The sequence below is a fragment of the Apis dorsata genome, unplaced genomic scaffold (assembly GCF_000469605.1).
Source record: "Apis dorsata unplaced genomic scaffold, Apis dorsata 1.3 scaffold_174, whole genome shotgun sequence".
Classification (NCBI taxonomy): domain Eukaryota; kingdom Metazoa; phylum Arthropoda; class Insecta; order Hymenoptera; family Apidae; genus Apis; species Apis dorsata.
This window is the reverse complement of record NW_006263462.1, coordinates 427,634-441,559: the sequence shown is the minus strand read 5'-3', so window position 1 is coordinate 441,559 and position 13,926 is coordinate 427,634. Positions and strand designations below refer to the sequence as shown.

General features: G+C 30.9%; 3 protein-coding genes across 8 annotated transcripts in view; 2 read left to right on the top strand and 1 right to left on the bottom strand.

Moving 5' to 3' along the window:
• Positions 1 to 580, bottom strand: part of LOC102681676 (troponin C) — a 2,355-nt gene extending 1,775 nt beyond the window's left edge. Inside the window, exon 1 of one of the 2 annotated variants that reach the window (XM_031509780.1) lies at positions 281 to 580. The gene's annotated coding sequence lies outside the window, so the exon portion shown is untranslated. The remainder of the gene's footprint in view (positions 1 to 280) is intronic. The other variant, XM_006614301.2, reaches the window with a different exon arrangement.
• A 2,342-nt stretch (positions 581 to 2,922) lies between these two features.
• LOC102670803 (palmitoyltransferase ZDHHC5) lies at positions 2,923 to 10,144 on the top strand. Of its 2 annotated transcripts, none has more exons than XM_006614304.2 (9): positions 2,923 to 3,330; positions 3,456 to 3,577; positions 3,658 to 3,815; positions 3,880 to 4,052; positions 4,274 to 4,468; positions 4,565 to 4,709; positions 5,275 to 5,489; positions 5,574 to 5,747; positions 7,361 to 10,144. In XM_006614304.2, exons 1-9 carry the CDS (start codon positions 3,239 to 3,241, stop codon positions 8,052 to 8,054), a joined length of 1,968 nt encoding a protein of 655 aa, XP_006614367.1. In that variant the 5' UTR covers positions 2,923 to 3,238; the 3' UTR covers positions 8,055 to 10,144. The 2 variants fall into 2 exon arrangements, with proteins under 2 accessions (XP_006614367.1, XP_006614366.1); XM_006614303.2 differs by having other exon boundaries at positions 5,553 to 5,747.
• A 427-nt stretch (positions 10,145 to 10,571) lies between these two features.
• LOC102681451 (RNA-binding protein with serine-rich domain 1-like) lies at positions 10,572 to 13,347 on the top strand. 4 transcript variants are annotated; one of them, XM_031509778.1, is made up of 6 exons: positions 10,572 to 10,590; positions 11,269 to 11,314; positions 11,409 to 11,537; positions 11,627 to 11,935; positions 12,013 to 12,260; positions 12,346 to 13,347. In XM_031509778.1, the coding sequence occupies exons 2-6, from the start codon at positions 11,310 to 11,312 to the stop codon at positions 12,633 to 12,635; spliced, it is 981 nt and encodes a 326-aa protein (XP_031365638.1). In that variant the 5' UTR covers positions 10,572 to 10,590; positions 11,269 to 11,309; the 3' UTR covers positions 12,636 to 13,347. The 4 variants fall into 4 exon arrangements, with proteins under 4 accessions (XP_031365638.1, XP_031365637.1, XP_006614359.1 ...); XM_031509777.1 differs by lacking the exon at positions 10,572 to 10,590 and adding an exon at positions 10,618 to 10,635; XM_006614296.2 differs by lacking the exon at positions 10,572 to 10,590 and adding an exon at positions 10,959 to 11,043.
• The last annotated feature ends 579 nt before the right edge of the window (positions 13,348 to 13,926 follow it).

Sequence of the window (13,926 nt, the reverse complement as noted above, 5' to 3'; positions counted from 1 at the left end):
TTTTTTTTTTTTTTTTTTTTTTTATTATTCATGTTTAGTCCCGTTATCGATTTTATTATCGATTAAAATTGTTATTGATTTCATTATCGCGGTCATTCAATGCCAACGTCATCTAACGGCGATTATTTAAATATATCCTTCGCGAATATCTCTATCTGTCTTCACGCAAATAGTTATAATTCCTTCGCGATAACGAAATGGATCGACATGCAATTTTCAGACACGTCGCTGTTCTTACATTAGATACTGCCTACGCATTGCAAACCATTACAACACTAACTTCTACCTGGCTTGCTGTACAGCAAAAATATAACGAATCCTGGGACTCTTTCAAGATGATTCATCAGCGATTTTTACGCATTTTTCGAACTCGAAAATATAGGTCGAAAACCATTTTCTACGAACACGGATAGAAACTGCTTGGGAACAACTGTTCTGCGGTTATTATTCTTCTTAACCTCGTAAACATTCCAAAATTGCCGGTACTAAACCACTCCGTTTAAACAAATCGTTGTAATGCATCGGTAATGATGTAAATAGTGAAGGAGGATTAGTTCCAAACCTCTATTAAAATAATATTCCACGCATCTATTTCTTCTTCCTTCTAATTCTAATTTACAAGAAAGATGTTTCTAAAATTTGTGTCTGACTTTCTAATCGTTAAATATTGAAATGAAATCAAAGTGATACGTGTGTAGTATTCAATCAATAAAATTGCATGCATCCAATTAAATTATAAAATGAATCGAAACAGTAAATCTGTTTTTCGTTTTACGCGGACAAATTATCGTCGATTACGTAATAATTATTTTATCCCGAAGAATTAAGATTTCCATCATTTTATTTCAACAAAAGTGGAACAACAATTTGAAATTGAGAATGAAACAGTTTGAAACAGAATGCAGAGAAATTGTTAACCTCGAAGAAATATATAATCGGTGGCTATAAATAATATCAGGTGATCAATTAGCCGTGATAGACACGCGTATACAAGATTTTCGCTTTGTATGACAGTGGAATGTAAAATATTTGTACTAGTTTTCATTCAATCGTTTTAAAATGGATGGAGGGGCACGCATGAAAATCAGCCAACAGATACGTTATATGTAAATTTGTCTCATTAGAAATATTTTCGGTGCCAGAGCATCATCGTAACCATCATCGTCGTGGTTGCCGTGGTTATAGATAACATTCACCACGCGCTACTCTCATCAATGCTCACTGAGGAGTGACAACGGCGTTTCGAGCGTGCAAAAGCAATTACGTTTGGGTGCCAAGTTCTGAAAATCATCGTTGGCAAGAGGCCGTAGTCGGAAACCGACTCGTTAAAGAGGCATGCGGATACCGCCCTCGGTGATCCACCATCTCAAAATTACCTCTTAAGAAAAATAAATTCCCCTAATAATAACATCTCTTCCATTTTTACTCGTGGCGTAGATCAGTTTCTATTTGAAATTATTATATAAAACTTTCAATATAGCGTATCAATATGTTGAACCATCATTGCGGATCATTTTGGTCTCAAAGTTTAAAGTTTATCTGAGGATTATCGTTTTTTTTATTGGATGTTGTTGGATTTCTGAAAGAATAATGCGATAGAGATTACAAAAATAATAAAGAAAATAGATTATTTTGTGTATTATATATGAATTATTATTGAATTAATTTATATTATATTTTATATTTGAATTAATATTTTTAAAAGAATTTCTATGAAATAATGAAATTTATTTGAAAATAATGAAGAATTCTTATATGGAGAAATTTTAATTTTTTAATTTTTTCTAATTAATACGAAGTTTAGAAAACAAAAATAATTAAAGAAAATGTAAGCAATATTGAAACATATAACCATAAATATAATTACTAAAAATTTTTAAGCGTATTAGATAATAGAGATTGGAAAAAATATAAATTTATTTTGAATTTCACATTTGTTATAAATAATTATTACGTAGTAACGTTGATTTATAGCTAAGTTTAATATATTAATATTCTTTTATATATGACATAATTTTATTCTAATTCTCAAATGCATAACATAAATGATATAAATATTATTAATAATATTAGTAATATATTCCAATTTTCTAAAAATATGTTATGTAAATATGATATATCATTCTTTAATGATAATACATTGATTAAATGATACAAATTAATACAAATTAATAAAACGATTGTATCGAATTTATTAGATGAAAATATATTATGGAACACCTTATTGATTTGAAATAATTTCTATTGATGAGATTCCTTTCTTTAATTTATAATTTGCCATCTGGTTGGCCTCTTGCCATATTTCCTAATATAGCATCATCGCAACGTTTCTTCTACTTCAGTTTTTTATTGGTTATTATAAATTTTAAACAAATATTTTCATGCTTTTTTTTTTTTATGTAGAAAATAGAAGCTTATATAGAAAATTATAAGCTGATTCTTCGATATAATCGGCTATTCGATTTTTTTTATACGATTTTTATGATTATACAAATTTTAATTGCATATTATTCTTTCTAAAAGAAATGAGAAATGTAATATATTCAAACATTCTATAATTTAAAATTTATTTTACAAAATAAAATTATACTTATTTCCAACACAAATTCTATTTATTAAATAAAGAAATAAAAGAAATGATTGAGAAGAATTTGAATCACTTGATTCAAGAGTCACTTTCATCACTTCAATAAAGAAAGATCGCGTCGGTAAAGAAGTTTTTTTGTAAAAACTATTAATACTTTCTGTCGATAAACACAAAATTCAAAATTTCAAGACTTTGGAAGTATCGCATGCAACGATATTATTAAGCATCATTAAACTATGAGTGCAATTTTATAAGAAAGGAAAATTATGAAAGCGAACCACAAGGTCTCAGTGGATCGTATTGTGGAACACTCGTGTTACAGGGGGCACGGCTCACTATCTGTGCACAATATATGTACATAATATATATGTATGTCAGCAAGGTAGTGTGTTCGCGGATCGTGTATGCAGAAGCGCTTAAATATTAATCACATTACGGATGTTTTTGCTGAAGTGACGCGCGAGTAATAGACAGAACAATTATCAAGATGCCACGAATGTATAGGCATAGTGGAAATGGAAATCCGTGCTAAATACGGATCGCACAACTTGCAAATAAGTAGCGCCGATGGACGCGGCCATGTTTTCTGGTAGCAGAAATCTTACCCATTAATAATTCGTTAATTGTCGACCACGAAGTGGAGTGTACAGAATGCCGAAATGCGATGTGAAGACAAGGTATCTACCAGCTACGTTTGCCTGGACAGCTCTACTCAGCACTACGACACTCTTCTTCTGTTTTCCGTAAGTTTCGTACACATGTCTGTCTTCTCGTGAGTGGTTGCAATGTTTGCGCTCCTGTTTTCATTTTCAAGATTGTGCCAATTTATCAAAATATGTGTTCGTCATATATTTTTTGAATCTTATAGATGCCAATATTACGTGTTTCGATGGGGAACATGGGTACCTGCTCTTCAAGGAGTCATTACCTTTTTTGTTTTGGCAAATTTTACACTAGCAACATTTATGGATCCAGGTGTTATTCCAAAAGGTATGTTCATACATAAAATCAAAGAATCATCAAATAAACTTGTGATAGTTGTTAAAAAAGTATAATTTTATTTTTTTAAGCACCTCCTGACGAGGATAGAGAAGATGATTTCCATGCTCCATTATATAAAAATGTAGAAATCAATGGTATTACAGTTCGCATGAAATGGTGTGTCACATGCAAATTCTATAGACCTCCACGTTGTTCACATTGTAGTGTGTGTAATCATTGTATTGAGGTATGTATTAAATTTATTTTGAATGATTATTTTTTTAAATTTAATTCTTTTTTAATATTTTCAGACATTTGATCATCACTGCCCATGGGTAAACAACTGTATTGGTAGGAGGAATTACAGATTCTTTTTTTTCTTCCTCCTATCACTTAGTTTTCATATGCTCAGTATATTTGGACTTTGTCTATATTTTGTATTGGAACGTAAACAACAATTAGGTGAAGTGGACACTATTGTTGCGTATCCTTTTTTCCTGAATTGATATTTGCAATTGCATTGCAAAATAATATAATTTATTTAACATAAGATTTAATATATTGAATGCTCGGCCATCATTCATTTAAGGTGCAAATACTGTGAAAATTTATACAGCTTTTAATATCTTGAATAATATATATTTTTGTTATAATATTTATAATTTTATATCTTATAATATAAAATATCCTTAAATATAAAAATAGACTTGTACTCATGGGAGTGGTTATACTTTTATTCATTCCAATTTTTGGATTGACTGGTTTTCATGTAGTACTTGTTTCTCGAGGACGTACAACAAATGAACAGGTAACGGGTAAATTTAATGGAGGCTACAATCCTTTTTCTCATGGTTGCTTACACAATTGCTGTTATACGCAATTTGGACCACAATATCCCAGGTAATATTAATATATGTAAATATATAATAATGTTAATCATAATTTAAATTTAAATATAAGAGACAGAAAAATAATTATAAATTTATATCATTTCAGTTTGATTAAACCTGAAAAATATTCAGGAAAACGGCGTGGAGTTTCTACATCTGAGATATCGACTATAGGCAGTGAGAACCAGGTAAAAACCTACATGGATAGCAGCAATGGTGTTAGAAATGCCAGTTCAAATGCTTACAATAAGGTAAGAGCTAGTGCAACTTTGCTTGACACTTCTGACATACTACATACAAGAAGATTTTACAAGTATAAATAGCTCTTCCTTTCTAGCATGTGATTTTAACGCTTTTTTGATGTTTGACGAGTTGTATGTAGTTTTATTATAGATACATAATTCACTCTGCTTTACTTAATCTTTCAGGTTCGTGCTATATTCTTTTCCGCGCTTCGAAGCTTCAATAAGTTATACATTGCAAATTGTAGATGTAGTGCGTATCTTAACATGTTTAAAAAGACGATTGCACGATTTTTAAAGTTTTTAAACATTTATTCGTTAATTCCGAGTTTCTTTCTTTAGAGTTCAAGCATTTCAAGCGACGATTCTTCCTCTCAGTAATATCTTATTTACAACGTTGGAAAGATGCAGTTATTTTCTGTTCAGTTCCCTGTTCCTTACCCATCCTGGTTGAACGTCTATATTTCTAAGAAATGTGCGTTATTATTGTACAAAAGCGTGCTATAATAATTTAGTAAGATACATTAATTTTTTATTATAATGAAGATAGTATCAATTTGATTATTGTTTCCAGTTGTCTCCTGGACGAGACGGATCAGATACAGACATGGAACCTACTGCGTCACAGTCTGCGGATTGTGAACCTACGCCGCCAGTACAAAGACATGGTTCTAAAAGCAATTTCTTCCTGCCGCCTGTGGAGAATAATGAATCTCCCAGGCATCCTCCACCATCGCAACATCGCCATCCAATGCATCACACTAGAGGCAGCCCTCATCCAAGGCCAAGGTAAAATAAAAAATGATAGCAAATGATATATCGTTTGCTAATTTTTTTTCTAATATACATAAGGTATATTATCAATACCTATAGGGGAATGAATGGCTCGCGAAGCCATACGCCCGATCCATTATCGCCAGAAGCAAGTGGGTCACCAGCTACAGCTTCTCAAAGAAGCCAAGGTCAGGGGGGTGCTAGTCCAACAACACAACGGATTAAAGCTATTGGAGTACCAACTCCACTTGCCATTTCCAGTCCAATTCGCAGGTATACTATGCTTATCTATTGTTTTCAAATAGAACAATTATAAATCCAAATTAAACCTATTTCGAAAGAAAGAAAAATATGTGCAAATATATATCGTATGTAATACAATCTTTTATAATATAAATATTACTTAATATTTATTTTATTCCGTGGATACATAAAATATTTTTGGAGTATTCAACTTTTAGATGAATATTTTTCTTTTTTTTTTTTTTTCTTAATTTATGTCGCGGCGTTTTCACATTGCACAAAAATTTATCTCGTTGTAGAGAATAAGAGGGAAGCGCCATTTAGTAATAGTTTACATTGCATTTCTTGAGCACGCTACCAATATAAATCGAACAATCTCCTTTTTCAATGTCCTGTTTGCTACCTCTCAATATGATGTGAAGCCTGTTTACTTCAAATCCCTATCCTTCACTATGAACACCTCACTCTTGCTCTTATTCTTTCTTCCTTTATTCTCTCACCTTTTTGTCAGTATTCTTACCTTCTGAATGACGAAGGAACGTGACAAAAAAGAAATGTTGCGCGTTGTAGATCACAATAATATCGTAGAGAATTAGTTTCTCTGCATGTACATTATTACAAGATATATGGTATATAGATAAGTTTGTGTCCCACTGCAGGGGGTGGTAACTGCAAGGAGCTGCTTTCTACCATCATGTTGCGACCTACTGCAGGTAAACACGAACTTCATCCTACGAGGACATATCGTAGTTTAAAGTTATGCTTTCTTGCGTATATTCCTTACATATATATCTTTCTTTATATATACATATATTATTATTATTATTATTCTCATTATATTAATATATATGTATATATATATGTATATTTAAGAAAAACGCATACTTCAATCTAAATGTACATGTGTCTCACTAATTTTATCCACTTTAAATATTTTATTATCTCAAATAATATATGAATAATAATATATGAATAAAAATTATATAAGTACAAGAAAAACATAATGATAATTTTTATTTAGAAAATAATAAAAGAAATCTAAAAAATCAATTTTTATTTTTCAAAAAATTATGCAAAAAAATAATATATGTGAAATATATAAAATATGAAGAATAATTATAGAATAGATATAATACTTTTATATTCAAAATTTATTATTTCATAAATTTATTTGTAAAAAAATTAGATATTTATTTAGAGAAAATAAAATTGATTTGTAAATTTTTTATGTATCTTGAAAAAAATTGTTATTATATTTTATGCAATTATATAATCTCTATAAACAATGTTTATTTGAAGTAATAGAAATATTTAAGATAGATAGAACTGGTGAAACATCTTGTGTACAAATATCAATATAGATGTATCAGTTAATCAACACGCAAGTAAATGTCCACACATGTATATCCTAGATTCGCTACGTTTTACTTTTTCTTGGATAGATGCTAATTTTTATAATAGGAATGATGCGCTGTTCTCTCTCTTTCCTCTATGTCTCGCCAGAGCCGTATTTGTATGGCTACAATGCTCAGCACTCGCATATTCATCTTGGTTCACTGTATTATTGTGCATTTGTCAAGTATTCAATTATCAAACACAAAATTTATAAGCACAGAGGTCAAAATATTTTATCTCTGTTACAGATCAAATCCAGGTACACCGACGCAGGTTCGTCGGCCAGATTTTATAGGAGTAAACGACGCACCAACTTATTATGATGTACAGCAAGGAAATAATACTGGTATTGGTGCTGCTAGTGGTGCTGTCGTAACTGGTTACAGTCCGCAGCGGCGTTTCTTGTCAGAAAGTGAGCTTGTTCGTCAAGGTACGGATCATTCGTACTCAAGAACTAATAATACTGTCGACAATATTCGAGAATTAGCGGGTTCACCTCAACGTGGTGTCTATATGTGGAAAGATAATTCTCCAGGCAGCTATCCTGTTCCAAGTGGAACGACAAATGCAACGACACATCAGTCGCCCTCGCAAAGACCTCCACCATCATACGATTATTACCGTTCTAATCCAACAAGTCCTACGCAACAATTGTACGCTAATGCTCCTAGAGCGGCGTATCATCCTGCAATGAGGGGTGGAGTACCAGTCTTCCCACCGCATCAATCGCCACAAGTGAAGCGAAAAGCCACAATGGCAACGCCAACTACTCCAACATCGAGCGATACTCGACGTAGACCAATGTCTTTCGTTAGAGCTTTGGAAATGACGGATTCTATGGAGATGGTATCAGCGCCTAATGATAACAGATCACAACGGCCCACAACTCCAACACCTGATCGCGCTAGTGTTTACGATATGAACTATGAGATATCTGTATAGCCCACCTTTACGGTCTCCGCACCATCCTGTAGTTGGACGGAGATTGTACAAGAATTACCGTCATTGCGCGTCTCCTGTTCCAAAGAGGAAAGAATATACGCCGCTTACGAGATATCCGTCTGAATCTTCGTATCGAAGCAGCTAAACAGTCTACGTCAAATGATATTAGGTCGGGATATTATAAAACTTTTCCGGCCCAAATGTTAATTCATATTTATCATACTCTACATTCACCGAAATAATGTGGAACAAGGCCAATTATTTTCCTAAAGGGAACAAAGACGTTAAACGCAGTCATCATTCATCCATATTATTAGTGATACCCTCAGTGTACAATGCGTATCATGAACAATGTTAAAATATATTCAGTGAAATGATAATCGATAGACAAAAATTTTCTGGCAAAAAAATGAGCATTGGTATTTATGATTTTCATTGTAATTTACAATGGAAAACACATTAAGTTCAACATCGAGTCTATCGTAATATAAGACTGTTGTGTCACGTTATTAGCAAAATTTGTTGGTTTAATTATTGTTTAAAAAGTATTCGATTTAATATGTATATGAGATAAAATGTGTTTATTTATCCACAAGAAGAAGCGCTTGGATCGATGATAATTGAAAAAAATCAAGTCACAAAACCGTCAACGAAGTAATAATTCCAAACACTTAGTAATAATTGCTAAGCAACAATAATTGCTAATGATCAACTTTTGTTTCGTTTAGCAATATATACAATTATATTTTTTAGTATAAAGTATAAAGTCAATTTAGATTTTTATACCGTGACGATATGACTCAATTCTAAAAATTAAATATCAATTAATTTTCGTTCCTTTTGTTTTTCTTCTTTACTTATCAAAATATATGATTAGACAAATAACAAAAAATATAGGAATTATTTTTGCGTATTTCTAAGCTCTATTTTTACCTACAATCGTGTTCGTTTTTTGTTTCGTACAATAAATCATACAAATGAAAGTAGAGCGACAAACGGGATAAAAATCGAACTTGTTAGTATAATGTCCTACCTTTATTGATGCAAGAAGAGTTCGTGTCCAATTAATAAAACGTTACTTAATCGATTTAAGTCATTATCGGGATAGAATAACAAATTCTGTGTAAAATAATCGTGTAAAATGAAATGTGTAGCAAATTTTTAATATACATATTTAACAATATTTATACGTAAATAATAAAACAAATATAAGACTTTAACGATTAATAATTTCATTTGTTTGTTATAAATGATGATTTTATCGATGTGACCACTAATATGATCAATTAATTTTTATGAAATAAAAAAAAAAAAGAAAAATAGTTAAAAAGAATATATGAAAGAAAACTGTGTGAATGTTAAAAAAAAAAGCATGGATGGACGAATGGATGTATACCAGGAGAATATTTAAAATATTTAGATGAGAAAGCAAATGGCATGTTTCAAATGTTTACAATGATGGATGATCTAAGTACTCGATAATAGAATAAAAAAATACTAAACATGAATAATGGATTTTGTTAACAAGAATAAGGAGAATACAATTTTGTAATATATATATTGCATAAATTTATTGGTATATCTACTGCTATTGTTAAGTTTGTAATATATCCCGCTTTTAAAAAAATTGCATGTCGATTTCTGTATTATGTACTTGTATGCGAGACCAACATTACCAATTATGCAGGCTTAATGAATAATTGCGAGCTGTATATTCGTAAGGTAATCGTGAAATATTGCGTGCCCAGTTACCTTGCGATAAATTGATAATCGAATTATTATTGTCAAATAGCACATATCGTTCAGCTAAAAGGCTTATCAAACATCGAATATTTCCAAACTAAAAGGACATTTTTTCAATATCTGATATTCTTGATAACAGAAACAGTGGATATACAACAGATTATTAGAAACATTTCTTCCAATGTTGGCGCTACTGATAAAACGCGATTTATTAATTATTTCTTATTTTTTTTCGAGTTATATATATTTTTATTTTTCTTTACAATGAGCTGTGCCAAAACAAATAAACATACGTACGATTTTCCATATTTCACTCTGATTACGTAGTATTTATATAAAAAGCACTTTAAAAAAAAAATAAATAAAAATAAACGAAGAATCGGTACAACGTTAAAATGGATTGCTTTAGGGGATTATGTGTAAGATGTGACGAATGTTTAGTATTTATAATTTGGTGTACTTGTACATAAATATTAAATTCGTTATTATCACTTAAATGTACATACATATACATTTCGGTACTTACGTATCGCTGCAGCAATCTACAAAAATAAAACTCATGAAATACAAGCTAATTGTACTCTGATTAACTAGAAAATCTTTCTTTTAATTTTTTATTAGATTGATATATTTTTAATATAAAAGATTAAATATGGAATTCTATTAAAATACAAATTTGAAAAGCGCGGCACATTATAAAGTGTTCATAAAGAAGATTATAAATAGCCTTTTAAATTTATGAATGGTGATTGAAATCTACACGTGGATGCAAGTTACAAAATGTTAAAAATAGGTAACTTTAATAATTTTTTTAGTTCCAAAAAGTCATGTTTTTGAAGTAAGTAAAATTTATTGATTATGAAATGTATAGTTTGCATGCATATTTTTAGTTTAAGTATACAAATATATATCAGTATACAAGTAAAATATAAATTAAAAATCATTTTTTAAGCCTATAAGAAAAACTTTATAATTATTTTATGGTCTTAAAATAATTTAATAATTTTAAGTAATACTAATAATTTTTAGATTAGTCGTTATGTTTATTATGATACAATATAATTATAAGGAAAAAATAATATTAAAACAAAAAATAGTCGAGTAGTTTATCTTGCGATTACTTTAATATCTTCTAAAATGGACGTTTTATGGTATGGTCAGATTTTCATAGGTTTATGTAGGATTTTCAGGTGATATGGTCGTAACCCGGCGGGAATAACGACACCAGCGCCGCGTTATTTTATTGGTAATTTTGTGTATAGTTCATAAACTTTGTATATTATTCCATTATGATTCGTTGATAAAATAAAGTTCTTAATTGTTGGTGTCATATATTGTTTGCACGCAATATCGTTTAATACGTAATTAATAGTGAGAACGCGTTCTGTGAAAAGGCGACGATCTTTTAGCGGCACCGTCCGCCATTATTGGCGTTTGCACGGCGTTCAACAAAGTTTTCTGTCGTTTATAGGAACGAAACCACGCCTATAACCTGAAGATTTATACCATACTATGATGTAAGTAATGTGTATTATTTTTTAATTGTTTTGGTCTTGTTTTTCTCATTGAATTGTAACCTCGTTATTACCGGGTGTTTTCATGTGAACATAGGGCACGCAGTCGTAAAGATAGTACGGGTAAAAGCGACACCGAAGTCACTGATAAAGAAAATAAGAGGGAAAGAGGTAGAGAAAGAGATAGAAAAAAGCGGGCTGGCTCTACATCTAGTAGTGGCAGTAGGTAAGAAAATAAATAGCTTTAGTTCGTAATACTAAAAATTAAAGGAAAAATTATATCTACATTTTGTTTCTATTATTCATATATTACAGTTCCTCAGATAGTAGCTCAGGATCATCATCTACAAGTAGTGGAAGTAGTTCCAGATCAAGCTCTACATCTAGTACTACTTCTACTAGTTCAGCAAGTTCTTCTGGAAGCTCTAGAGACAGAGGGAGAAAACGAAGTAGAAGCAAAAGTGTTGATGCTTCACGTAGACATGATAATAAAGAAAAAGAAAGAGAAAAAGAAAGAGAAAGAGAAAGAGATAGAGACAGGGACAGAGATAGAGATAGAGAAAAAGATAAAAAGAAGAGTAGTAATTCTGTAATTGATAAACCAAAACCCAAAGGACGCTCTAGGTAAAAATATTAATCAAATGATATGAACAATAGTTCCATTTGTAATTTTTTTTTATTTCATTTGATTTTTCATATAGATCACCTTCACCACGTAGAAAACGTAGGGAAAGATCACCAATTCCTAGACCAACAAAAATACATATTGGACATCTAACCCGTAATGTTACTAAGGAACACATTATGGAAATTTTTTCTACATATGGTCAGATAAAAATGGTCGATTTTGCAATGGATAAGCTTCATCCAAATCAAGGACGAGGGTTTGCCTATGTGGAATTTGAAACAGCAGATGAAGCTGAAAATGCAATGAAACATATGGATGGTGGTAAATATAAAATTTCGAAACTCTTTTCACTTATTGTCTTAACAGATATCGACGTCATTTAACAATTATTTTACGATATTTACAGGACAGATAGATGGCCAAGAAATTACTGCTGCCCCAGTATTATTACCAAAACCACGACCATTACCGATGCGGAGAATGTCACCTTTAATGGGAAGAAGAGCACCCCCACGATGGGGTGGTGGTGGTAGAAATACTCCTCCTCGTTATCGTAGACGTTCGCCACCAATTAATCGTCGTAGAAGCCCACGGCCACCAAGACGTAGACCAAGAACTCGATCGCGAAGTCCCCCAAATAATCCACGACATCGGCATCGTCGCTACACGAGATCAAGCTCAAGCAGTTCTCGATAGCAACTTTTTTTGTACATATAAAATAAGAACTGAATTTGACCAAACTCAGTTCATCCTGGTTGGTCGTCTTAATATATTAAGCAATTTTTACCGATTCATTCGATCATATTGACAGGGAAGTGTATGCACTCAAAAATTTAATACACTTGTTCACAACGGTGTTTATGACAATTCACGTTTTTGTCGATGATTAAAACACCGTTCGTGATCTGCAAGTTCTGCTTTTGAAATATATCAATTTCACACGTGATAAGTATATTGCTATTAATTGGTACCTGAAGGCTGATGACCCCGGATGAAAAATATGTATTCTTAAACATTGTCACATGATCGTATTAAATATAAGGCATGAAGACTTCAGAAGAAATATTATTTACCAATAAGTACGTAATGTAAGCATAATTATTTAGAGAAATACAAATAATTAAAAATTTGTCATGAAATATAGTGGCAGTGTCTATTTATAAATGATTGACATTTTTTTTCTGAGGTCTTTATGAATTGTAAAATGTTTCAGGCTTGGTAGAAGTACTAGAAACGACAGATTTGATAGAAACTATGATTATTAGACCCTTTTACAAAGAATCAATTTTAGAAAAAACCTATTCACACAAAATCCTCTTTTATACTTCGCGATATCTACAAGAACAGAATCATTGCATCACATTGCAATCTTGTATCGATGAAAAATATCTACAATTTTTAAATTGCATATGGTCGTTAATTATATAATAATATACATTTTTTAAGATGACTTTACAGTATAAACGAAACAATTTAAAGAGCCTGATTACTTGACAGAAGTAAGTATATTTTTGAAGGCACCAGGATTTTCGAATTTAGCCTGGTCCATGGCACGAATATTTTACTTTTTTTTCTTTTCTTTTCAAGAGAGATCTCAAATTAGTTCTCTCTAACATAACGACGTATATGGCTGATAAATTGAGAGGACGATGAAACAAGGATACAAAACATTTTTTTTTTTTCAATTTCGATAGGTACAAAATCAGAAATTGCAATATCTTTACATAATATTAATTTTTGATTTAAGCACTTTGGCACGGACAAACTGCTTTTATATTTGTTTCTTCATAATTTCTCAACAAATAAGAATTTTTTTTTTGTTTTATTTTATTGAAAAATGTATTGTAGTAAACAAATCCCTGCTTTATAATTCATAAATTTATAATTCATAAAAAAAATTGATTTATAATTTATATCTATTATTTTTTTTTACAAATATGATGGAAAACAATTGCAATTTTTTAAATAATCTTACATTTTATATCAC

Excerpts from the sequence above, each read along its gene's own strand:
- LOC102681451 (XM_031509778.1), top strand. Across the intron at positions 11,538-11,626 it reads ACATCTAGTAGTGGCAGTAG|TTCCTCAGATAGTAGCTCAG; the intron begins GTAAGAAAATAA and ends CATATATTACAG. Across the intron at positions 12,261-12,345 it reads AATGAAACATATGGATGGTG|GACAGATAGATGGCCAAGAA; the intron begins GTAAATATAAAA and ends CGATATTTACAG.
- LOC102670803 (XM_006614303.2), top strand. The coding sequence starts at position 3,239 with ATGCCGAAATGCGATGTGAAGACAAGGTATCTACCAGCTACGTTTGCC. Across the intron at positions 3,331-3,455 it reads ACACTCTTCTTCTGTTTTCC|ATGCCAATATTACGTGTTTC; the intron begins GTAAGTTTCGTA and ends TGAATCTTATAG. Across the intron at positions 5,490-5,552 it reads AGCCCTCATCCAAGGCCAAG|GTATATTATCAATACCTATA; the intron begins GTAAAATAAAAA and ends AATATACATAAG.